Below are 27,452 nucleotides of genomic sequence, written 5' to 3' on the forward strand. Positions count from 1 at the left end.
TTCCACTGAAACGTCAACCTTCCTTTATCTGCCTCTCTGCATTCAGTTTTCTCCCCCACCCCTCCTTGGCAGCCTCTAACTAGGAAAATAGTTTCCCAGCAGTGGGGTGCCATCTACTTGGACGGGAGGGAGCCCTCAAGGACTTGTGGAGTAGCAACTCACTTTCCACTATATTCCCCTCCCCACAGTACTTCCTCTTTCTGCCTTCCTGAGAACCCCTGTATCTTCTCCTATTTCCCTGCCTCATTCACTCCTTCTCAGCTGTTAACCAACCTACCTGTTACCAGCCTCCCATCTCCAACTATATTTATTGTTTATTTACTTCAATTATACCTCCCTTTCTCTAAAGTGGGGACCAAAGCTGCTTACATTATTCCCCTTTTCTCCATTTTATCCACACTACAATCTTGTGAGGGAGGTTAGGCTGAAAGGATGAGACTGGTTCAAAATGACCCTGTGAGCTTCCACAGCAAAATGGCTACTTGAATTTGGCTCTCCCGGACCCCAGTATGAAGCTTTAACTCCTACACCATGCTGACTTTCATACAGTGGCTGCTGTTGAACAGTAGCAAGCAGCCAGGCCTAGTTGAGTCATCATTCAAGTTGGGTGGTACCAAGTCACCCAGAAGTTACTTCCAGGACTAGGCTTGCCAATCTCCAGTGAGACCCGGAGATCTCCCAGAGTGACTACTGAACTCCAGATAATGGAGATTTGTCACCCTGGAGACAATAACTGCTTTGGCAGGAGCCCTCTGTGACATTACTTTCAGCTGAAGTCTATCCCCTCCCCAAACTTCACCATAAAATCTCAAGGAATTTTCCAGCCAGGAGATGGCAATCCTAAAGGCCTAGTTCCACAGTGCCCTTCCTCTAAGGTAAAAAAAGGCCTGGAATGGGCCCTGCCCTCTGCCCCTGCTTTTACAGACAAAACCAAGGCCCCTTCCGCACATACAGAATAATGTACATTTAATCCACTTTTGCAAATTGTTTGAAAGAGGATTTTGCTCTTCCGCACAGTAAAATCCAGCTTCAAAGTGGACTGAAAGTGCATTATTCTGCATGTGCGGAAGGGGCCCAAGCACTGGAACACACAGCAACAACCACTGAGAAAATCAGTGCCCTGCCCCCTCCTCTTTACCCCCATGGGCCCTAATACCATCAGGACCCATTATTTCGCATTAGGAGGGTTTCGTAAGGGTGCGGGCGATGCTCTAAGATACGGCTGTTGTTTTAATTATATGTATGTTTTTAGCTGATGTTTTATCTGTACGCCCTGAGCCCTTCGGTATACTAAATTTAAATAATAATAATAATAATAATAATAATAATAATAATAATAATAATAATAATAATAATAATAATAATAATAATAATAATAATAATAATAATAATAATAAAGCTATGTTTTTAAAATCATTTTTGGGTTTTTTAAACCACTCAGTTTTATTTAAAAATCTCATTTTTCTTGCAAATATGGGGCATTGTTAGGTTTGTAGAAATATCTGTCTCTTTCATTCACAGCTCCTATCACCGAATTCAAGTATCTTCAAATTTTATTCCCTTATATTAGTTCTTATCCTGCCTTTAATTTCCACTTCCCAGACCTAAATTCAAGGTACATGAGAGTAGACCATGATAAATCATGGGTGAGGGGAAGGACACAGGCTAAAACATGGTCTTCCTGTATTTTACTTGAACAGCTCATGCATCGATATCAGATTCAGCCTTGATGTCTCCATGATGGGTAAGATCTCTGCTTTTGTGAGATATTGCTTGCTCACATACAGTATTGTAGAGTAGACAGAATTGGGACTAAGTGGATCAATCGTCTAGCTTGACATGTATACTTGGTTTGAGTGACGATATAGAAGTCAGTTTTATATGTTCATCATTCCATTTAAAGCTGGTGATTTGGAACTACTATCTGGTGCAGACATAACACCCAGTCACTAAAAGCATTTGATTACAAATCACAAGCCAGCATTAGGAATATGCGCTTTCTTATCCTCTCACCAGAGCAAATTTATCCTCCTTAGTTGCTATTAACTATGATTTAGAGTTACTGATACAAGCCATGTTCTCTTGTAACCAAGCCCTACAGTTTATGAGGACTCTACAACTTGAGTCTGAGTAAGTGAAATTCTGTACCACAAATAAGACCAATAAGGGACAGAAGAAAGTTACAGAAGTAAGGGAAAGAAAATGAACATAGATCTCCAAAGCTAGTTCCTGACTTGCAAACCTTTATTTGTTGGCATTCAGTGTTATATCTGAAGTGGACCTAAACTGAAGTTCAATTTAAGCATCAGCACCAGTAAGTGAATCTGTATATCACATGCACAGAGACCTCCCAAGGTTCTGTCCTGTTATAAACTTGTCAATTCTGCCATCAAGTCATAACTGACTTATGGAGACACAACAGTTTTTTCAAAGCAAGAGACACTCAGAAGTGGTTTGCAATTGCCTGCCTCCATGTCACAATCTTGGTATTCCTTGGAGATCTCCCATTCAAATACTTGCCTGGGTTGAGTCTGGCAGTGTGTAACTGTTGTGGCCCAAAGCCCCAGCAAGCAAAAGTCAAGACAGCACTCCGGTACTTACTGTTTATTGGAGTTTAGTTCTAGACAAGGATCAGAACAAGCAAAGGCTCACTCATCCTAAAACAATGTGGCTATCACACTGCAGCCTTCTTCCTGCAGTCAACCTCCCGCAGCTGCACTCCCTTAGCCTGGCTCCTGCATGCAAGGACTCTGTTTCTCCTTGCTTGCTCTAACACTGCCAACCTGCTCCTGTAGGGGGCTCCACAGCTGCCTTCATCGTCCCCAGGTTCAGGTGACCATGGGGGTGTAGGAGCTGACAGGCTGTCCCCTGATTGAACAACCGGGTACTGGGGAAGGACAGAGCTGGGACCTGGCAGTGGCTTTGGGGTAGAAGTTTCCATCCCAGGGGTTGCTTCCTCAGGTGTTGCCTGAGCCCCTGATCCTGTGCTCACTACTTAAAGCTCAGGCTCTAAGTCTGCCTGAGTTGGCTGGACCTCTAATGGGACAGCTATAGCCTCCTCTACTCCAGACTCACTATCTGAGACTTCTGTAGGAGCAGCAGTGGCGTAGGAGGTTAAGAGCTCGTGTATCTAATCTGGAGGAACCGGGTTTGATTCCCAGCTCTGCTGCCTGAGCTGTGGGGGCTTATCTGGGGAATTCAGATTAGCCTGTACACTCCCACACACGCCAGCTGGGTGACCTTGGACTAGTCACAGCTTTCTGGAGCTCTCTCAGCCCCACCTACCTCACAGGGTGTTTGTTGTGAGGGGGGAAGGGCAAGGAGATTGTAAGCCCCTTTGAGTCTCCTGCAGGAGAGAAAGGGGGGATATAAATCCAAACTCTTCTTCTTCTTCTTCTGCCATGCTATGGGCCCCTGATGGCCCGGCTTACAACCGCCTCTTCTGCAGACTCACCATCTGAGGCTTCTGCCATGGTGTGCAGGGGCCTGACAGAGACTGACAGCCTCATCCAAAGGGGAGGGGGGAATCCAGTCTTGGGAGCAGCACACTGCCACACAGTCAGATTTGCCCTCCCCGGGGCACTTACCACTGCAGAGGGGCGATCCCGTTAGCATGTGGGTGCTGCTGCCCCTTAGAGTTGGAATGAGGGCTGGACACTGCACCAGTGGCCCAGAGCCTCTGCCAACACCACCGGCATTATGATGGCATGCTGCAGTTCAAACTTAAGCCACACTTTTGGGTGGCATACATCCATTACAACCCATTGAGGCTTCTGGGTAGGGGAGGGCACTTTGCACTTTGTAAGCCTCCCAAACCAAGAAGAAGTGTCTACGGGAGCGTTGGGGCAGCACCAAATCAGCATGCTGTCCAGCTGCCTCCCATTTGGATGGGGCTGGTCCTCAAGGTCACCCAGCATTTTTTTGTGGCAGAGTGAGGATTCAGACCTGGGTTTCTCAGATCCTAGTCCAACACCTTAACCGCTAACCTCATGCTGTATAACAATACCATTATGAAATGGCCACTGCTGCCCTGTGAGGTCTGAAGTGAAATAAATATTAAGAGATAAACACAGGCAGTAAGGTGTGGATATATTCCACATAAAATCAGTATTTGATAATTACATCTCAGCAGGAGGACCCAGTTTGACTAGACTATTGCCTCTACAGCACATGTAGATTAGCGGTTAGTGCAGCTCTAATCAGGTTACTACTTAGGATGTATCAAAATCATGAAACCCTCAGAAAATTAAATAGCTGTTCTCCAGCCCAAAATGGCAGAAGGAACAAAGCTTTATGAAAAGTTCAACTACATCCAGAGGTGGGATCCAGCAGGTTCTCACAGGTTCCTGAGAGTAGGTTACTAATTATTAGTGTGTGCTGAGAGGGGGTTACTAATTGGTGATTTTGCCACGTGATTTTTGCCTTAGTTACGCCCCTCCTCTCAGCAGTAGCACGGAGAAGTTGAAGCAGTCTAGCAAGAGGTGCACAGGCGTGCGTGGCAGCCTGCGCCTGCGTGCATTCGTTTCCCGCCCAAGGACCGGCGCAGCGGCTGCGTCCTTGCCACAGCCCCGCCCAGGAATGCCCCGCCCCCAGAAAGCCCACCCCCGCCCCCGTCGTGCCCCGCCCAGCCCCATTGGCGCTACGCCACAGTTTGAATCCCACCACCATGGGAACCTGTTACTAAATTTTTTGGATCCCACCACTGACTACATCCAACTGCCCAGCAGTGCTATGCACCTATTTTTGGTACATATTTAATCATATTTTAGACTCTGGTTTAACCGTTAATCACCAATTCTGACAATGGATATACTGCTAGGGTCAAAAAGCAGCCAATACAGCCATACAATATGGATTCCCTACCAATACATGTTTACTCATGCTCAGTTTGAAAATGTTTGCAATATTGTTGGCTGAAAACCATCTGGAGAAAATATTTCACATGATATGACACAGTGAAGGTACTGTATGTACAGTCACTCTCCTGTGCTTTAATCACAACACAGTCTATTTAAAAAATGTTTCCAAACTCCTGTTCAAACTGGTGGTGGAAAAGGCTGTCGAGTCACAGCTGACTTATGGTGGTTGGCCATTGCCTGTCTTTACATGGGCCGAGAGAGTTCTGAGAGAACTGTGATTGGCCCAAGGTTATCTAGCAAGATTCATGTGGAGGAATGGGGAAACAAACTTCTGTAGATTAGAGTCTGCCACTCTCTCTTTTAATTGACAAAAGTATTGTAAATGACTTCAGTAATTTAAAGTTTAGCCTAGTAAGATTTATTTTATTAATATTTTCATATTTTAATAATTATTGATTTCCAGCTTGAAGAGACAGACATCTTTATTTCAAAAATTTGATACTATTGTTCTCTGCTGGATTTTCTTTAAGTCAAAGAGTACACTCACCTTTTTTTGGCCAAATGAACTTTGATTTCTGAACAGTGCACAAATCAAGCCGTGCTTTCAAATTAATGTTAAAATATGTGTGCCCTGACTGCAGATTTATGGTATCATTGACAAATAGTAAAAGGACAGCACGTTGTAAAGTTTATGGATGGAGTGATGGCATACACAATGATGCCTCATAAAGAATAAAAGGGAGGGGGAGTTATTTATTCTTGTAGATTCAAGAACATCCAGATAGACTGTCTGCGTGCACAGAATTTTTCATAAATATCCCACAGTGCACCCTGTTGTACAGCCGCCATACATTAATTAGAGCATTCAGCAGACACTGCAATGTGTTACACTCACCCAAGTGAATCTTCATTTTTCACATGCAGGGCCTTACTAATTAAAATCAGCTTTGCAATTAAATGTGGAAAATTGTGTTAAACTTTCAAGCATGCTTTTAAGGATGGGGTGGGGTGAGGAAGCTAAAGAAAGGGAGGGAATGTATTTATTTTTAGGGTATTTTATTTTTGATGCAAATGAATAATTTCCTCTCAAAATATAAGCCAGCAAAGGGGAAGTATGAGGATTCTCTCTCTCTCTCTCTCTCTCTCTCTCTCTCTGTCTTTCACACCCCCCACCTTCAGCATTATAGATGCTCTTCTCTGTTGCAAGTTGCAATGCTCCACTATCTCTCTGCCAGTACCTGGCCCTGTTCCAATGCTTTTAGTGAGTGCTATCTGTCAAGGCATGAATAATACAGCCCCTAGGCTGTCGGCAGAATCCAAATGAGGCATACATCAGGAAGCAAGCACTCGACTTTAGCTCCAGAACATGCTCCTGTGAAGACAGGCAATTATTCACCCACGGCTGCAGCCATGGCAATCAAACTGGTGGGTGAAAAGGTATGGGGGGGGGCATTGAAGGAAAAGAAATATGGCACAACGAGCTGAAGAAAATTCAATAATTTTTTTTAATAAGGAAGGATTTTTAATAAGAGACATACATTCAAGCCTTTCATTATAACGTCTGGAGCTGAAATGTTTGTCTACGACTTAACAGGATCCTCTAGTAATTGTCATCTCTTTTTTTTAAATCAGAAGAGTAAAACCAAATTGACAATTATTTGCTTCTAAAAATCAAATTAATGGTTTTTGAGGGGGGAGAAATTATAAATGGGGAGAAAGAGAAAAGCTTCACATGAGTATAATATCCATTATTAAGTCAGTGAATAAGGGCATCCTGGTTTTAGGGAGTGAAAGCGGTAGCCCTTGCCTACAATCCTGGGGGTGAAAAAGTGCATGCATGGGTCCTCCCCCTTCCCTGGAGGTAACTGCTTTTTAAGGTCATTCAAAATCCAACAACTGCATAACATCCTGTCCCCATGTGATTGTGGAGGGAGGTGGCTTACTTTACGAGGAAATAGTAAAGATGTAGGTACCACATTACGGGGGGGGGGGGGGAAGGAGCAAAGTGTTTATGCCACGGCAAGGGATAATCACCAGCCCCCCCCCCCAATGTTAAAGTCTGCATTAGCACTCCTGTTGCCATGATCAAATTGGGAGTTCTTGGATGTTTCAGCTATTATCAGTCATATGACAGGCACCAACCAGTTAGGTTTGACATATGATTATCTGCAGTTGATAACCACTCACCGCAAACCCTGCCACAAAGAAACTGAAAGCAGAAAAAAAAATGCCTGGAAAATGGTCTCCATAGTGAAATCATAGGAATTTCCCCATGTCCCTATGGTCTTTAGCACAGAGATTATAAAAAATTTCTAGAAGTAAATTCCTTCATCTGCAAGTAACATCACATCCTCTCCAAAGTCCATTCTCCTCAAGGACCTCCCTCGAAATCTCCCAGCATTAACTGAACCAGTGCTGGCAACCAGTGGCGGGATCCAAAAATTTTAGTAACAGGTTCTCATGTTGGTGGGATTCAAACTGTGATGTAGCGCCAATGGGGCTGGGCGAGGCACGATGGGGGCGTGGCCAGGCATTCCGAGGGCGGGGCATTCCTGGGCAGGGCTGTGGCAAGGACGCAGCCACTGCGCCGGTCCTTGGGCGGGAAACAAATGCACGCAGGCACAGGCTGCCACACACGCCGGTGCACCTCCTGCTAGACTGCTTCAAGTTCTGCGTGCTACTGCTGAGAGGAGGGGCGTAACTAAGGCAAAAATCACATGGCAAAATCACCAATTAGTAACCCCCTCTCGGCACACACAAATAATTAGTAACCTACTATCGGGAACCTGTGAGAACCTGCTGGATCCCACCTCTGCTAGCAATCCTATAAACCAATAGATGTATGTTTAATATAACTGACATCCACACAGCACTACAATCGAACCTTCCTGAAAGTGCTCGTGGGAGAAAAGTAGGGAAGAGGGAGATATGTCTAGTAGCAAACGAACAGTGGCATACCTAGGCAAACTGGAGCCCTGGGCAAAACCTGAGTTTGATGACCCCCCATGGGCAGCCACGAGCCACCCTCCCCCACCGTGACCAAACAATGATTTTTTCCACCAGGTCGTTTCAAAGTCACCATCACATTACAGAACATGCCCCAACTCACAAATCTGAACACAGCAATGGGCCATGCCACACAGCAGAATTTTTTTTTAAAAAAAATCAATTTCAAAATGCTTTCAAAATGTTTTATTACTGCTATGAAAACATTTTACGGTGTTGTATACAGTTCCCCCAATTGGGGGAAACAGCATCACTTTCAATGTTATTTAAACTGGGGACCCCAGATTCTCCCTTTAAGGTGGATTTAAAAGGAGAATCTGGGCTCCCTCGTTTAAACAAGTGATGCTGGAATCCACCCCCAAGCAGCATCATTTTCAATGATGTTTAAACTAGGGAGCCCAGATTCTCCTTTTAAACCCACCTTAAAGGGAGAATCTGGGGTCTCCAGTTTAAACAGCATTGAAAGTGATGCTATTTTGGGGTGGATTCTCCCCGACCCTGAAACAGCATCACTTTCAATGTTTAAACTGGGGACTTCAGAATTTCCCTTTAAATCCATGCCGAAGAGGGTGGATTTAATAATAATAATAATAACCTTTATTAGGCATTGAGAGAATAAAAAAAAGAAAGAAAACAAGCATTGGCAGGAAGGGGGTGGATTTAAAAGGAGAATCTGGGGAAATTTAGGGGGTGCCTGCTGTCAGGGGTGCAATTATTAAGATAGCAGCACCAAAATTTCAGAGTATCTTAATGAGACCATATTGATGATACCACCCAGGTTTGGTGAAGTTTGGTTCAGGGGATCCAAAGTTGTGGACCCTCAAATGTGTAACCCCATCTCCTATTAGCTCCCATTGGAAACAATGGGGGATGGAGCACTCCCTTTGGGAGTCCATAACTTTGGACTCCCTAAACCAAACCTCACCAAACCTGGGTGATATCATCAGGAGAGTCTCCTGAAAAATCCCTGAAATTTTGGTGCTGCTTGCCTAAAAACTGCACCCCCTGAAGGCCAAAAACAGGAAAAACGCTGAAAATACACAAAAAATCCCACAAACGAACCTGCATTTTGGCGCCCACCACAAGGGAGGGCCCTGGGCAACTGCCCACTTTGCCCACTTTGCCCAATGGGAGGAACGCCTCTGCAAACAAATCATGTAATTACTAAAAACCTAGGGCTGGATCCTACCAGCTTTTCAGTGGCGACAAGATGAAAGATGGGAGAATTTTGCCCATGTCCCCTCCTCACTGAATCACTGTTGCATGTGGCTTTTTATCCACGATCCCCAATACAACCTTTTCAGGAAGGCCTCTTTCCCTCATACCAGTGGAAAGGTGAGTAGAATCCAACCCTTAAATCCCCCACAACACACAAATAAGCTGGATATGGCCGCAACAATTGTTCATTCTTTGTATAATCAAACTGGTTTGGGAAAGTCCTTTGCCACTTATGGGGGAAAGCGTCCCACCGATAGGGAGAGTAACATTTTGTACATAGGTACTGGTTCTGCAGACTTGATTGCCACCCAAGGGTGGGACTGGCACTGCTCAGAGTTCCTAACCAAAATAACGACACAACACAATTTTGGCCATAGCCAAACCGTTTTACTGACAAAGGATGAAAAGCATGAGGCGCAACTTGGGTTCTGATCTGAACACTGGACAGCCCGAGTGCTGTCCCCCAGTGAAAACTTTCCTCCAACCCGCTTGTTGGAGGAAACCGTTAACCTTTCGCAGCAATCGTGGAACCTAGCCGGGCGAAGTGCCCCTTTCTGGAGATCCGTTTTGCACAGCGCAGCGACAGTGGAAATTCAAGTGGGCGCTCAGCCCCGGTCTGAAGATCCATTTTACTGTTAAGGGGTGCAAGCCTCAGTAGCCCCTGGCTGGGTGTCCTGACCCACAGCTTGCTCCACCCCCCAACCTCTTAAGGAGGTTCCGCCAAAGAGGGTTATCTCCACAGCCCCCCTCACCATCAGATCAGTTTCCATGCGCAACCGCTGGCTTGGCTATGACAGCATACACATGCATTAACATTCTCCAAAGGGGAGAGGCGGGTGGGAAACTCAGCGCCACTCTGCTCCACGGTGGGGCCAAGGGCTGGTTCGAAGCCTCATATAGGCTCCCGGCCACCCCACCTGCTGACGCCCATAGTGGGTGTGGCCACCGCCTGCCTTCCGCCCATCTAAGGAGAACCATGGCAGGGCCTCTTTGATGTGCCCATCCCGGGCAGCAATGGCAGGCCCCGCTGATTCCGGGCCACTCTCTAGTATTGGGATTTTGCAAGTGTCTGTCACAACTCAGTTATAAAAGGGTTAACTGTTCCTATGTAAACAAGTTGCTCAAGTCACTGTTTATTACCTGATCTACTGATTAGCTATTGGTCAGTCAGATAGCCATCGCTTACATGTTAGTGAGAGCACATAAATCTGAAGTTATTAAGTTAACTTTGTTTCTTTGTTTGAGCAGACATGACCCCAGCACCAGCACCACGAGCACGAGACAGCAGATAGGTACCAAGATGTAACCAAACATACAGTAATGTAGATGTGTAACAGGAAAGAAAGGATTTCTTATTTTACCTCCATGTAATCCTCCCTTTATAGTTAGTAAACTCATATATAAAAAGCACACACACACGATTACCAAAGTCTATGAATTTATGTCCCAATCTAGCACATTTGTGACATTTAATCAGAGTTCAGTCTCACAACCTTCTGGGCAAGGTAGCCACTGCATAACTTCCTGTCACAAATGTCACATGGTTCTATGAAGAATGATCCTGTTTGCACTAATGGTTCAGAAAGGTCTTTTAACATCCCACTGAAAGAGTGGCTTTTGAGCCTTTGCAGCAGCATGTACAGCAAATGCTCAGTCTGGGCATAATCCAAAGAAAGGCACAGCCTTGACAATTAACACTTTCTTACTTGCCATTCTGATCTAGAAGTCATGTGCATGTCATAGTGATGGTGCTTCAGGTGTATAATGGTGCTTCAGGTGTAATTATGGTGGAAAGGGCCATCCAGTTGAAGTGACCCATAGCGAGTCCATAGGGTTTTCAAGGCAAGAAGCATTCAGAGCTGGTTTGCCATTCCTGCCTATGCAACCTTGGACTTCCTTAGTGGTCTCCCATTCAGGGCCAACCCAACTTGGCTTCCAATATCTGACAAGATCAGGCTAGCCTGTGCTATCCAAGTCAGGGTGCCTCAATAGTAAGGCAGGATAAACACTGCTTAAGAAACAAACAGTTTGTTACAGTACAATATCAGTGTTTGTATGTAAGGGGGAGCAACTTGCAACTAAAACAAGCAAACAAAACAATTTAAAGCACAGCCGTTCAAAACAAAACAAAGCAATTAAAACAAGCCATATAAAAAAGACAGAGCAAAACAAACCAGCACAAAAAAATTGATATGATCAAGTAGCCAATAGGCAAGAAATTGATTCCTTAGCTAAAAGCCTGGGTAAAAAGGAATGGTTTGGCCTGGAACCTAAAGAAAGCAAGGTAGACACCAAGCTAGTCTTAATGAGGAGGGCACTCAATAGGTAAGGTGCCACTGAAAAAAACCCTTTCTCCTGTTCCTAACTGCCCCCCTTCTTCAAGTCAGGGCACCAGAGAATAGGACTTAAGAGAATATTAGCTGAACTGCATGGGAGGAGGTAACCCTAACCCTGGCCCAATTAGGTACTTTAAATTGGACCCAAAACCAGACAGGCAGGCAGTTTAGATCTTTCAGCAGAAAATGACATTACATGGTACTGAACAGATTTAGGTGTGACTTTATAATGGCACAGTAAATGTTTTAAAGTATGGGTTTGTAATCTTTTCTGGGAGAGTAGCAATGCATTCCAATTGTTTTTTAGAGGAAATGACTGGAACATGCACTGTTAACATAAATTCGTGAACACAGTCTGCAGCCAAAATACACCGGACTGTGGCATGGGAAACGCACAACTGAAGCCACCTATCAAACAGCAGGAATCAGACAGCAACACCTGTGCAAACAGTGTTCACGTACTACATCTCAAGGTCTGGTGCAAATGTGCAACACAATCCCTTTCCCACTGTCAAATCCTAGCCCACACGTGAGTTCATCATGCAAGAAAAAATCCATTTCTGAAACTATATAAGTAGCCTATAGTATGGTATTAGCAGTACAGTGCTTGAACCTCCACAGCAGTACTGAACTGAATCAATTCTATCACCACTCTTCAATGCTTAGTTCCTTGAGCAGTCTATGCCTTTGGTCAATGTGATTAGGTCATCAGTCTGCAGTTTCTTCACATAATATGCTTAGCATTTAATCTCATAATAGGATAGCATCAACAATGCAAATAACATTATGAATGGGGGTCATTGTCATGCAGTGCCTTCTGTTGCACAAAGGGAGTGGACCTCATTACACCACTTGCTGGAGTGTGAGTTCCTCAGGGAGCAATCCTCTTCTCAATGTTGTTTAACATATATATGCAACCGCTCACCAAGTTGGTCCAGAGTTTTGGGCTGGTCTGCCATCAGTATGCTGATGACACCCAGCTGCATCTGTGATGAATGGCTGGCCAGATACCACCCTGGTTGTGCTGACCAGCTGCTGGGAGACCGTGGTGAAATGGTTAAAGGAGAGCCAGCTGAAATTGAATCCATTGAAGATGGAGGTCCTTTGGCTGGCCTTGGGTGGGGCAGGTGGGGATGGCTAGCTCCTAGCTCTTGCCAGGGTGCAACTAACCTCGGCCTATCAAGAGCCTGGGCAAGATCCTAGATGCCTCCTTTTCTATGGAGGCACAGGTCATGGATGTAGTGTGGTGGCCTTCTGTACCAAACAAGGTAGTGGCACCCTATCTGTCCTGGCCCAGTCTAGCCACAGTAATTTATCCAATGGTCAACTCCAGGTTAGGCTGTTGTAACATGCTCTACAAAGGACTGTCATTCAGGCAGCTCTGGAAACTTCATTGTGGCTGTTTAAGTCCTTACTGGGACTCCATGGTGGGGGCTTATTCAACTGGGGCTCCACCAGCTGCATTGGCTCCAAGCGATGTACCAATTCAGGTTCAAGATTTTGGTACTAACCTTCAAAGCCCTTAATGGTCTGGGACTGTTGCATTTGCATGACCACCTCACATAATGCCTCCCCCCAAGAGCCCTGTACTCAGCAAATGGCAACTTGCTGGAGGTCCCTGACCCAAATATTTTCCAGCTACCCTCAACAAGGGTTAAGGCTTTTTCAGGTTTGATCCTGGCCAGGTGGAACACCCTGTCAAATGAGGCCAAGGCCCTGTGGGACCTAAGATAGCTCCACCAGGACTGTAAAATGGAGTGTTCTGCCAGGTCTATGGTTGAGGACAGCAACAGTATCCATCGAATGGTCCTCTTTCCCTCTCTCCCATTTTCCTCATCCTTTTCCCCTTTCTCTGATGTGAATGCAAAGGTGTTTGGTATGGAAGGCAGAACTGGAATATTATCTCTCCGATTTGATGGTGCTGGAATTCTACAGGAATGTTTTATTGATTTTACTTATATATGTGATAACTGCTGTAAGATGCTCTGAACCCATTAAGAAAAAGCAGCCTATAAATTGAACAAACGAACAAATATGCTGACTATGGGAGGGAAAAGACCCTCATTTACCACTGCTTGTTGATTTGCTCACTGAACAGCCATCAGCAATTCATAAAGCTGTTGAAGGTTGCTGGAAGACCATTGGTCAGTCATGCACTGTCCTTCGGACTAACTTACTCAACAAGATTGCTACTCTGAAAACAAGACAGAGAAGGGGAGAACAGCATTGTAAGCCATCCTGGATAACCACTGGAGAGAACCACTGAATAAAAATAAAATGTTCTAGCATTATTTAGGGATGCAATATGATTACTAGCAGCTAAACATGTACTGTTGACATTTAGTTACTAATTTGTTTGAGTTTACAATGAACGATAGAAAAGGCTGATTGATCTATAGTGATTGACCTGTGATAGTCTATACAAATATGAAAGTTACACTTAAGGCTACATCTCATGAATGCATATGTGTGAATAGTCTTAAACTCACTGCGACCTTGAAATTACCAGACTATAAGGGATCTTTCTCAGGAACTGAAGATATTAACTTTAGTTTAAGGACACAGCAACTGTCCTGCTGGTTCAGACAAATGTCCACCTAGTCTAGCATCCTATTTCCCATTGGACTTTGATAGTAAATCTATACTGTTCAAGGGTAACTGTACTATGCCTTAAGAGACACAACTTCCTGGTAGGTCAAATATACCTTATGAAGCAAGAGAGGTTCTCAGACTTTATTTTCAGGAAACCATGGCCCATTCTGCACAACACCTATAAAACTGAAATATAACATGTTGCCTGCAGGAATTCCACACAGATTTTTCCTGAAAACACTTGGAAGAAATTCTATTTTGCCTCAAAACGTTTTATTCCTAAAATGCAAACTAGCATTATTTTTCCCTAAGATGTCTGTTAAATGTTCCCTGTTCTTTTAAAAACGTCTGCAAGACATTTTAATTCCTTTGTGCAGAACCATGTCTGCACTGACATCTGACAAGGAGCTCCTTCACACTGCAGTGAACGCTGGGAAATGTTTTACGGCACACAACCAGTTCAAGAAACCCAATATTAAGGCCTGTTAGGCTTCATCATCTCCCAGGAAAGAGTGGCCATGAATCACCAGGGGCCGCCATTGCCGCCCGTGAAGGGCACTGCTAAGAAGCCCCGCTGCGCCTGCCCTTAGAGGGGTGGAAGGCAGGTGGCAGCCATGCCCACTATAGAAGAAGAAGAGTTTGGATTTATATCCCCCCTTTCTCTCCTGCAGGAGACTCAAAGGGGCTTACAAACCCTACCCCCCTCACAACAAACACCCTGTGAGGTAGGTGGGGCTGAGAGAGCTGGGAGTGCACAGGCTAATCTGAATTCCCCAGAAGCCTCCACAGCTCAGGCGGCAGAGCTGGGAATCAAACTCGGTTCCTCCAGATTAGATACACGAGCTCTTAACCTCCTATGCCACTGCTATAGGCAGAAGCATCATGACATGGCGTGGAGGGGCGGTCGGGAGCCTTTATAAGGCTTCTGCCTGGCTCTTGGCCTCTCCTCCAGAGCTGAGTGGCACCAAGTTTCCCACCCTCCTCTCCCCTTTGGACAATGCATGTGTTTGCTGTCATAGCCAAGCCGGCGATTGGCGCATGGGAACTGATCTAATGGTGAGGGGAGCTGCGGAGCTAACCCTCTTTGGCGGAACCTCCTTAAGAGGTTGGGGGGGGTGGAGCAAGCCATGGGTCAGACACCCAAACGGGGGATACTGAGGCTTGTGCTCCTTAGCTGTAAAATGGATCTTCAGAAGGGGGCTTGGCGACCATCTGAGTTCCACTAACACTGTGATGTGCAAAATGGATCTCCAGAAAGGGGCCCTTCGACAAGGTGGGTTTCACGGGTGCTGTGCAAGGTTAACGGTTTCCTCCAACAGATGGGTTGCAGGAAGGTTTCACTGGAGGACAGCACTCGAGCTACCCAGTGTTCAGATCAGAACCCATGCTGCAACTCACGCTTCTTTTCATCCTTTGTCAATAAAACGGTTTGGCTACGGCCAAAATTTGAACCCACGGACAAGAGTGCTGTGTCGTTACTTTGGTTGGGGACTCTTAAGCAGTACCAGTCCTGCCCTCAGGTGGCAAAGCTGTGCTCTAGAACACAACCAGCATTCCCTTATCACCATGCATTTCAAGGAAATATCCATAAGTGTAAGTAAAGTATCTTTACTAAGCCATAATCTCGCATAAGCCTCCAAAAATTCCAGGGTTCCCCAGAATACATAGCTAAAATTATTTTCCTAACACTACAATGAAGATTTGCCCTTCTGTTACCTTTTAATAGAATCAGGAGGAATCAAAATAAGAAACAGCATCTTCAAAGTTCCAAGCAATGGCAGAATAATTAAGTATATAACAATAGAGAAGTGGGTTGAACCAGGGACGTAGGTATAAATTTTTATGGGGGGGTTCAGGGGACGTGGCCATGCCGCCACCCACCCCTGGGGACATGACCACGCCTCCCCAAGCCCCACCCCCAGACTTAGTGCTTATAAAAGCAGCTCTCCAAAGCTGGGGATGGCAGACTCCCCTACCCTGCCCCCTCACACCCTGCACCGGCTGGGCTCCCAGCTAGCAGTCCCTTCTGCCCTCCCCTCTGGGCAGAGGCGTAGCTAGGGAAAATGGGGCCCGGTGCAAAATCTGAGTTTTGCTGCCCCCCCACCCCATGGGTGGCCGCTGTGATACTGGAATCCACCCCAAACACCATCACTTTCAATGGTGTTTAAACTAGGGAGTCCAGATTCTTCTTTTAAATCTAACTTAAAGGGAGAATCTGGAGTCCCCAGTTAAAACAACATTGCAAGTGATGCTGTTTTGGGGTGGATTCTCCCCCATCCTTAAACAGCATCACTTGCAATGTTTAAACCTCAGATTCTCACTTTAAATCCATGCCGAAGGGAGTGGATTTAAAAGGAGAATCTGGGGAAACTTGGGGTATGCCTGCTGTTAGGGGTGCAATTATTAAGCTAGCAGCACCAAACTTTCAGGGTATCTTTAGGAGACTCTCCTGATGATACCACCCAGGTTTGGAGAAGTTTTGTTAATGGGGGCCAAAGTTATGGACCCTCAAAGGTGTAGCCTCAATCTCCTATTAGCTCCCATTGGAAACAATGGGGAATGGGGCACCCCCTTTGGCTTTGGACCCCTGAACCAAGCCTCACCAAACCTGGGTGGTATCATCAGGAGTCTCCCAACAAATTCCTGAAATTTTGGTGCTTCTAGCCTAAAAACTGCACCCCCTGCCGGCCAAAAGTAAAAAAAACACCTCTTATAAATACAAAAAACCCACAAATGGAGGGCAGAGCTTCGGACATGTAATGGGGTGTTGAACCCAAGAACCCCCCCCCCCTTACCTACGTCCTTGGGTTGAACCCAGATGTATGGAAGTTGGAGGGTAATTGGAACGTGAGGGCACAACAGTGGCAATGGGGACTGCTGTTTAGATGGCAGCTCTGAAGATTTTGGGGCTGAAGGAATTCTGCTATCCTTGCTGAATATATTCATACAAAAATTCAAAGCCATGTTTGACCAGGAAGCAGTGTATCCTTTCAAACATCTTCAAGTTAAAACCCCAAGTCTAGCTAAAGAATACATAGAGGATAAGTATTTTAAGATGATTTTATTGATGGAGCCTATGTATTGTATTGTATTGTATTTGCTCCTGTTTTATGTTTATAATATGTTGTTCCCCGCCCGGAGCCCTTCGGGGATCGGGCGGTATAGAAATTGAATCAATCAATCAATCAATCAATCAATCAATCAATCAATCAATCAAGAAAGAAAGAAAGAAAGAAAGAAAGAAAGAAAGAAAGAAAGAAAGAAAGAAAGAAAGAAAGAAAGAAAGAAAGAAAGAAAGAAAGAAAGAAAGAAAGAAAGAAAGAAAGAACACGATTTCATGCAGGATCTCAGCCTATATTTACAGTGATCAATTGACCCTTTACATAGGAAAGTAAAGGATCATAACCCTAGCATCCCTACATAAAGCAGAAATGGTACACTGAAAATTAACTGTGGAAACAAATTCTTGCAACAAAAAACTTAACAGGGTTCAACTTTACATGTAACGACTCTATCTCCTACTTTCCTCAAACACTATAAGAAACAAAGAAGTATTCGCAAAGTATTGATTAGCAAATATTCTTTAAGAAAAAGAAGAAAGTATAACATGTCAACAGAAAGTTTCCTTCCATTCATATTAATAAGAGGTCTGTTCCATGGACATAGCTGATAATTAAGGGTGTTAAGACTTCATTAACAGGCAGGAAAAAATTAATTTTGATATTTTTCCAAAATGTCTGGTTTGTGAAACGCCCCCAAATATTCATTTAATTAACAGCTTCAAGATCCAGTCTGTTCATGTATTGATATAGAGGGATCATGTCAGGAAAGCAAAATACAAAATTTGCATTTGAAAGTGAACAATTTCAGTGAAAAGCCCTAAATGTTCAACAGTGTATATCGTAAAACTATTCCTCCTCCTTCAATTCCTTTCCTTTAGAAACATATATTATTTTAGTTGCAATGTTTCAAAATTATACTGTTAATTGCATTGAAGTACTGAGCTGCACTTTATTTTTAATTATCCAGTGGTTAATAACTACTATCTTATATTATCATTTGTCTATTGGACTTGATTCTAGAGTTTATCAGAGGAAGAATTTGATATTGTACTTCTATCATTGATGCAGTTTGCATTTTGTACAAAGCAAAACGTGAAACCAAAATCTAGAAAAGAGTTAAGCAGACTTAAATTTTGCTAATGAACTACAGTGTTCAGATCTTTGAAACAACACAACAGCACATGGTAGACTAATACAATTGTTTCATTTCCATTGTATTCAGATAAGTGGGTGTCAAATTTTGATCACTGTGTTAAATAGATGGTTTTGCTTGGAACAGCATGACATGCTTGTGTTTCTTAAAAATATCTCCTAGTGCTAAGGATGCCCCAGAATTTCAGCTCATCTCTAGATACAGAAATCAGTTCCCCTGGAGAAAATGGTAGCTTTGGAGGTGGACTCTATGGTCTCCGTCTCCCCAGGTACAATCTCCAGGAGTTTCCCAGCCTGGAACAGACAGCCCTACTCCCACATCCCTTGCCGGTGGCCAAAGCAAATCTGCCAACCCTACATAATACACAGAAGAAATCAGTATATGCACATTTGTGCCAAAGTTACACATACATTTTCGTGAACATTTTTGTAGTATCTGAAAATGTTCCCTTTTGACAACCTTCCAGCATTCCTTATAAAATATTTGCATGTTCTCTTACATCTCCTTTTCTTGTTTTTCCTTGCAACTGATTATACTTGCCCTCACCATGGGGCCGACTGTGATGTCATACTACTCGGCTCATGATCTCTAACTACGTGGAACCATCCATGTGGCATGAAGCACAGCTTGCTTCTGATGATGTTAAACCTGCAATCTCTATTGCTATCGTCTTCACTATATCAGAGACAAAAGATGGTGCTGCTACCGCAGCAATTATGGGAAGCAGCAGCAATACATGAAATCAAAATTCACTGAAAAATGCCTTCTTCAAGGCAGGATAATTCTACATCACCAAACACACTGTGTTGGGCAGTAACTTCAAATGTAAAGAATATCTTTTACAGTTGTATCCATACACTGAAGCTGAAAGGCAATGTAAATCACTAACAGCCCTCTTATATGACTCATACACGGTTACCGCCACATCTTAACCCTGTGCAGATACACCCTGCTTTGCCTTTGAAACCCTTTACTATCAGGAACAGTAGTATAATTGTTGCACTGTTATATCTAGTTCAAGGGTCCATTAATAATGCTTATGCTGTTTTTTAAGATGATGTCAGCTGCCCTTGCTGAACATCCAAAGCACAACTATGCCAGCCATAGAAGTAAAGAGATGAATGCCTCTGGAGCAACTCTATGAAGTACTTGGGCTGGAGGGATGTTTCTGTAACAGTACAAAGTGATAAACCCAACACTCGGGTAGTTTCTGTCATAGGATCGGACTAAAAGGAACATAAACCAATCTATAAGAGATAACTTATATTTTTATTGTTTTAAAATTAGTACTGAAGCTGATGGCCAAATTTGTTTGTTGGATTAAAACTATGATAATATAAAACATTATTACAACAACAATAAACTATATTCACATTGCACAATAAAAGTAACTTTTTTTGTTAACTAACAGGATTGCTCTCTTTTGGGTTATCATACCTTTTACAGTTCAATCCATATGTAAAGTATCAAATAAATAATTTAGCTGCAGTTTCCAAAACACATTTGTGGTTGGCACCCCTCAGTCTAGGAGATTTACATGCACATCAACCGTGCCATAAAAATCCCATTTCTTGTACTGTAGGTTAATTCTACGAAGTCACTGTCAACATTTCAGAGTGGGCAGTGCTAAAACACCGTGGTGAAAATCTGTTTGCGGCAGCATATCTGTCTGTAATGTCAGCATGACATCCTCGCATGTTTTATGAGTCTGCAAGAGCTATGTAGGTGTCATGCTCCAACTTCAGGATTTATTTGCTGTTGCAAGCTTTAGGACTGGGCAATTAGCTTGTAAGAATATGTTTCAGGATCAAATGTATTAATTTCCATGAATCTAGAGGTGAGCTGCTGTGAAAAACAAAATCTAAAAAACGAAATAAAACTCTCCAGCACAATCCAGCACTAAGTTAAATGTTTGTGCCCATTAACATCAATGAACTGATGTGAACTTCGGTCTTATCCTGGACTAGTGGAGCCCGGCCACGCGTTGCTGTGGCAGTTGTCCTTCTCATCACAGTCCGCAACCCACACAGATGTCCATGCAGGTCCAATGATCCCCAGCATAGCCTTTTGGGAGCAGCAGTGGTATAGTGGCTAAGAGCAGGTGCACTCTGATCTGGAGGAACTGGGTTTGATTCCCAGCTCTGCAGCTTGAGTTGTGGAGGCTTATCTGGGGAATTCAGATTAGCCTGTGCACTCCCACACACACCAGCTGTGTGACCTTGGGATAGTCACAGATTTTTGGAGCTCTCTCAGCCCCACCCACCTCACAGGGTGTTTGTTGTGAGGGGAGAAGGGCAAGGAGATTGTAAGCCCCTCTGAGTCTCCTACAGGAGAGAAAGGGGGGATAAAAATCCAAACTCCTCCTCCTCCTCTTCCTCCTCCTCCTTTTATATATATAGATTGTGACCTCTGTATACAGTTGTCTCCCTTTATGTTTTGTTGCATTTGAGACATACAATGGCAGCTTCCCATCCACTCACTTTGGCATTTGTGTTTTGAACAGGAACTGCAACAGGTAAATAAAGAAGGCATTTTCAGAATTGAACAACCAGATGCCTCTGTTTTGTCATCATGGTATGGAACTTGAGGGAGACTGGATTCCATCATTCCATTTTGTTAATGTTCCACAGATTAGATCTCTCCTATGTTTTATTATTTTTATCTCCCATTTCAGTCAGAAAAATTACTAAAATAAATTTCAGAATTTGTACATGCATACTTTCATACAGTTTTCAATTCAGCTTCTGCTTTCGTGACTACTGATATGCGTGAGTGCACACACTACATTGATTAAAACAACACACACAAAGGAATCTTGATGCAATTGCAGGTTTACATCATGCATTCCTTTTGCATAATGTTTTTATAAATGTTTCAATCAACTGTACATAAACCGTTAAACTCATCAGCAGTGTGTAAATGGAAGGGGGAGTGTGTGAGCACGTGCAGAGTTTGAACGAAGACCAGAAATAGAGAAATGGAAGCATGTTCAATTACTATCATATCAGTGCTAACAAGCAAATGAGATCTTTAGAGCTCCAGAATACTGACAGAATTTGGATGCGGAATTGGGGATACCTTCTTAAGCATGATACCAAAATGACAGATGTACACCCAATTCCTATTTGCTCTCCATAACATCCAATTCAGCATTTGCCATGCCCTGCTGTCAATACGCTGTGCTTTTTTTATTGCCCAATGATCAACATCTATTGAAATGAAGAGGGACTTAGGCAATAGACTCCACAATGACATCAAGTGATGGTTTAAACTGAAGTAGATATTGTGCAGATGAGAGGGAAACTGAACTCAAGACAGTTGTTTTCACTGGAAGCCCAAGTTCCTTGTAATTCCACCTTCTTTGCTGACAAGGTTTTGCAATTACAAAATCTGTCTGGAAAAAAAGGATATTAGCAAAGGACGTTGTGTGTGGAGAGTAGATCAGCAGAAAGGATACTATATCTACATCCGTTTCTCCTGTGAAATCCCAAGCCAATGCACCTTGCTCTTCACGTATAAAGACTAAATTTGCAAATGCCATTATTGCCATACAAACAAAACAACCGTACTCTGAGGTATTATTGACAGTAAATGGTCAACATCTCTCATCACTGGAAATTTCATCGTTCATTTTACTTTCACAGACTTTCTGGCAATAATACAGTCATCTGGATCTCAATCACTGAACAGTCATAGTTCTGTCCAGTGGTGGGATCCAAAAATTTTAGTAACAGGTTCCCGTGGTGGTGGGATTCAAACTGTGGTGTAGCGCCAATGGGGCTGGGTGGGGTATGACGGGGGCAGGGCATTCCTGGGTGGGGCTGTGGCAAGGACGCAGCCGCTGCGCCGGTCCTTGGGCGGGAAACGAATGCACGCAGGCGCAGGCTGCCATACACGCCGGTGCACCTCCTGCTAGACTGCTTCAAGTTCTGCGCGCTGCTGCTGAGAGGAGGGGCGTAACTAAGGCAAAAATCACGTGGCAAAATCACCAACTAGTAACCCCCTCTCGGCACACACAAATAATTAGTAACCTACTCTCAGGAACCTGTGAGAACCTGCTGGATCCCACCTCTGGTTCTGTCCTCTAGATTTAACCTCATCCTTGAACTACTGTGCTCAAAAAGCCCATATTTTCATTCCATTATATGAACTATATTAAATGATAGAATTCACACTGGCAGAAGAAAATGCCAATGAGGCCACACTTTAATTCTGCCACGTGTGAACCTCAAAAGGACAGCTGGGAAGTAGAAACAAGCGGCTTCAGTAAAACACTTCTTTTTTTCTTTTGCATTTTGAGATTATCCTTCAACATGTCTAATCAGTGCCAAGCTTGATTAGATAATGAGGAAGGGGCACACCAACACCTCTTTGGTTTTTTAGATTTCCAATTACACTGCAGTTTTGTTGGACCAAAAAGTTAATGTTTAAGAGGTTCTAACAAAGACAGACCACAATCAGGTGAATACAAAAGGAGACAAAAGTAAAGGTACTGTGTCATTTCTGCCAACATTATGACTTCGATAAACAGGATTGTGCCAGGCAAGTATCTTCACAGTTTACCAAGTATCTTCACTGAATTAACAGCCCACACACATGCACACACAAACACAAACACAAACACGCACACATTTTACCTTCTGTGTCTTGCATATTTGCCACTAACGTGACCACTGCCATCACAGCCAGGAGTAGGGCAGCTGTAAAAGGGAAGGAATTAATTATACAGGTTTAGGTGTGCTGCACAGATTATATCAAATGCAGGCAGTAGGTATTACAGAGATGGAGGGCAACAAAGACAAGAAAGCGAAAAATCAAATAACTGAAGGAATAGAGGGGGAGGGAGAGGGATGCTTTTTATTAGCAAATCCCAGGGGAATTAATTTCATCAGTGCAGCAGGGCATGAGCAAACCACCAATGAACTTGAAAGTGCATTATACCCATTAAAAGGCATGAATTTTCTAAATTGCTAATGGGGATACATTTTACACTCAGAGCACTAACCTGAACAGCTCTTGTATGGCTGGTTCCACGGGAACTGCAGAGAGATGGAAAATATATAAAAATTTATCATCTATTGCAAGTAACCCCCCCCTCTTCTGTTGAAAATTGCCAAAAAAAGGCTGTGTAAAAAAGCAAGGGGTCAGAATGAATCATGCAAAGAGATTCTGGAGGATGAAGGTCACCCCGAGCAGGGGCCTTGAGTGATTTACTGAAGCAAGAGACGTACCTCGAACACCTTTGGACCGTGTGCGATGGCGCTTCTCGTCTGCATCCACCTCCATCTGGGAACAGATTAGCAGGCAGTCAATGCTCTTATCCTGTATGCACAGACTATCAATGCACACAGACTGATACAGTCTCTCTCTCTCTCACTCAAACACACAATTTATTGACACTATTTTAATTCTATTTTATTCTATAAAGAAAAAGCCTGCGCCAGAAAGGATTTTTAAGGCTCCATAGGTTTTGTTTAGAAACAAGAAAGCACATGGCTTTTTAAAATCCTAATCAGTCAGTTTGTGTGCTCAAACTATTTTGTTTGCTTTTTAGAAACCTATAATATTAGAAACCTCCCTTGCATGCCACCCCTCACTCACTCCCCTCCCCCTCTCTCCGCTGGGGTAGGTGGGCCATGTTCAGATGCTGGGCCCACTCCCCTTCCCTCCCTTGTATACCACCCCTCCCCTCCCTTACATGGCACCCCTCCCTTCCCTTCCCCCCCCTCTGCTAGGGTGGGTGGGCCATGTTCAGATGCCGGGGCCCCCTCCCCTTCCGTCCCCTTCCTTGCATGGCACCTCTCCCCCTCCCTCCCCTCCCTTAGCTAGGGTGGGTGGGCCATGTTCAGATGCCGGACCCCCCTCCCCTTCCGTCCCCTCCCTTGCATGGCACCCCTCCCCCTCCCTCCCCTCCCTTCGCTAGGGTGGGTGGGCCACGTCCAGGTGTCAGGGGCCCTTCCCCCTCCTCCCCTCCCCTTTCTTTAAAAAGGGATGTCTTTAAAGGTACTCCAGTTGAGGTAAGAAGGAAAATATTTTTCTACATTTTTGAACTGAGATCAGGCATTCCAGTACACTAGGAAGCTTTCAAGAAAGGCTTTTGGGCAAAGAGATAAAATAGGATAGATTAAGTGAGTACAAAAATACTTTTAAGATTTTTGATTATTGGTATTCTTTAATGCAGGTATGGGTTTTTGTTTTGGGGCTGCTGCATTATTCTGTGTAACTCTAGTGTGTTTAAAATTAGTTAAACCTACAGTCACTGGATACATTCCAAAATAATTCTGTCAAGTATACACAGCACAGATCTTTGTAATAGAATGGTGATCTCTGATCAGAGATCTACGTAGGTGCTCAGCTGTGTTTACGGATGTTGTGATCATGGGGTCTCCATTAATTGCAACAGAGGGAAAAGAACTATGTGTATGAAAGAATGTATGCTTGGATCAGCCATATCCATTAAAACTGACACAAGAGCTTTACTGGTTGGCAGCTCTGTACATGGATTAGAACTACCACATCCAAAATAAATCACTGGGTTGAGAAAATGGGATTGGAGAGCCCTTCAGAAGCCATTTCGTCCAAATACGTGCAATGGTAAGATTCTCCAGTTCATTTAAAGGCTGGGAGAGTTCTCATCACATTTTGCACACAGTAACTGTACAGCACAACCCCATGTGAATAGCACTGATATTTTCATTATCAAACAGCATGGGAAAACAACTTGCACTCTGAACTCCAGCCCTCCATGAAATAACTACTAAATGGCCAATGCTCAAAATGCAAAAATACGTTACAATTGAATCTCAGCATCAGTGCTTAATAGAAAGGTATCTCTATCTCGCAGATCTGCTGAAGGTGGTCCTACACACATGCCTGGGCTAAGAAAGGAGTCAAAACTCATCCCGTGTCACACTAGATAAAATATCTAAATTATCACTGCATTCCCCATGCCCTGCAGTTAATTTGAAAATAAATCTGTTAGTACTGTATTCTGTGTAAACCTAGAGCTGTTATCATGCTGTTTTGTAAAGTTTCTTCCGGGAGAACATAATTTCTTATTTTGTACTACTGTGAAATAATCCTATTGTATCACCAACAATAAAGCGTTCAGAAGATTAAAGATTACAAATTATAATTAAATATTGCCACTGATAAATACCCCATTAAATTCATTAGTATTTGCAGTGAATAGGACTCCTATTGACTACATTGGATATAAGCTTTGGCCAACTTGACATTCTGGCTTTCATTTCTAAAATCCCAAATTCCACTTTAGAGTGCCAGCAAAACTACACAGTGTCATTGGTGTTTTATGTCTGTCATATATAGAGTGACACTGTGAGCAGACCTTTTTAGAAAATGGTTGTGTTTTTCATTTATTCCCATTATTACTTTGTGAATTAAAAGACATTTTGTTATTGTTCACAAACTTCCCTTCATTAGCAAGACACTTTTCTTAAATTTCAAAGCCTTCTTACTGTCTTGTACAATTGATTGTTCATTGGTAAGATGAAACCCCCTGTCAAGAACCCTAGTCCAAAGGACAGAAACATCCAAAATTTCCAAGCACTGGATATTTGTTCAGTCTTAGGGGCTTTCCCCACTACAGAAGGGAGCTAAGGTCAACTCGGTTCCCTTCAGTGGAGGGCGATTTCAGGCTGTCCCCACAGAAACTGAGTTGGCCCCCTGGAACCAAGCTAAGTGGGCGGGATCATCTTGGTGCCTGTTTTGCTCCTTGGTCGTGATTGGCGCTTGTGTTACGGTGGGAAATGGGAGCATTCTTTTTTTTTTTACAGTTTTTACAGTTTACAGTTACATGCGCTTTCTGCCCACCATGACTCTCCCGTTTTGCGCATGCCACAAAAGCAGCTTGTGATTGGTTGAATGGATGAGGTGTCGTTTCGATGCTTCCCCACTTCGAAGCGGTATCGACCTTGCTCCAGCAGAAAAGTGTAGTTCATAACTGCAACAAGGATGTCGCAGTTCTGAGGGGGGGGGGACTGAGACAAAACAATGTTGAGCTCGGTGGCAGTGGGGATTCACTGAGGTGAACCTAGGTAGAAACCAGTTCAACTCTGTCAGTGGGGAAAGCCCCTTAGTGGCAACCACCAGCTCTCTTTCACTAACCAAAAAGTCAGAAGCCAAGGGGCAAGCTTCTAATCTTCATGATCAATCAGATCTGTGGCTGGTAATGTCAATCAACTATGTAACCATGTTACTAGCCACGTAACTGGGGAAGGTGAGGTGTGTGGTCAGAGTGAGATTATGAGGTGGGGGTTAATCTACAGTTCTTACACGTCTTGAGCCTCATGATTTCATCTTCATTAACTGGAGGGACTGCAGTTCCTGCTCTCGGCTTTGAAGACTAGAGTGCAGTCAAGACAGAAACCTCCTCCTCCCAATACCTGGGTTCTTATCTCAGTTGCAAAAGGTCACAGCTTGCTGAATCTCAAGCAACAGCACAGTTATTTTCCAACTTAAACTTTCCTATTGTAGGCCTGAACCCTGAACCAATGTGTAAAAGAACAAGAAACTACTAAGGGACTCAGTTTCTTGACACTCCCTATCAAATTGAAAGGATTTAGATAAACATCTCAGTTGTCACATCTTAAATATATGCATTCTTGCTGTAATAATCCAAGTCACTGTCTGCAAACACATATGGCCAAGAACACTTTGGACTCATGAAAATAGCCTGTAAATATTTTTACAAATTGTATGCAATCATAAAAGAGCTTTGTGACTGCATTTTCACACTGTGTCACCACTAAGGCCGATTCCGCATGGGCCAAAAACAGCGGTGTGAAAACAGTGTAAACCCTTTTACACCATTTAAAAACATTTTACACCATTTTCATAAGGCTGTTTTTGGCCCATGCGGAATTCGCCTGAGTGTGAACCAAAAACCCTTCCCCCTTCTCTGACCCTCTCTCACCTCAGCCCTTCCATTCAATACTGACAGAATTGGTCAGAATATAGCCCACAAATTTTCAGGATCATTTGGTTATCTGAGCAGTTTGTTCACACCCAGAACTCATAAATAAAATAAATATTTAATAACTAAGCATAAATCCTAGGAAGTACAGATAACTGGGAAAAGTCAGTAAGTAGGCATACCAGGAAGGGGAGAACTGATATATGATATATATACTAATTGCTAACTAATTCTTTATGTATAAAGAACCTTGAAATTGGCCCAGCCTGATAGGTATTGCCATAGTCTTCA

The 27,452-nt window shown here is 43.6% G+C and overlaps 1 protein-coding gene across 19 annotated transcripts in view; it reads right to left on the reverse strand.

The window, feature by feature from the left end:
* Nucleotides 1–27,452, reverse strand: part of MYT1L (myelin transcription factor 1 like) — a 429,027-nt gene that overhangs the window by 163,851 nt on the left and 237,724 nt on the right. For all 19 annotated transcript variants that reach the window (XM_048497977.1, XM_048498053.1, XM_048498045.1 and 16 more), the window contains 3 exons: nucleotides 23,458–23,512; nucleotides 23,232–23,265; nucleotides 22,864–22,926 (listed from right to left, as the gene is read on the reverse strand). In XM_048497977.1, coding sequence (XP_048353934.1) covers nucleotides 22,864–22,926; nucleotides 23,232–23,265; nucleotides 23,458–23,512 — 152 coding nt within the window. The remainder of the gene's footprint in view (nucleotides 1–22,863; nucleotides 22,927–23,231; nucleotides 23,266–23,457; nucleotides 23,513–27,452) is intronic.

The sequence above is a fragment of the Sphaerodactylus townsendi genome, linkage group LG01 (genome assembly GCF_021028975.2).
Source record: "Sphaerodactylus townsendi isolate TG3544 linkage group LG01, MPM_Stown_v2.3, whole genome shotgun sequence".
In the NCBI taxonomy this organism is placed as follows: domain Eukaryota; kingdom Metazoa; phylum Chordata; class Lepidosauria; order Squamata; family Sphaerodactylidae; genus Sphaerodactylus; species Sphaerodactylus townsendi.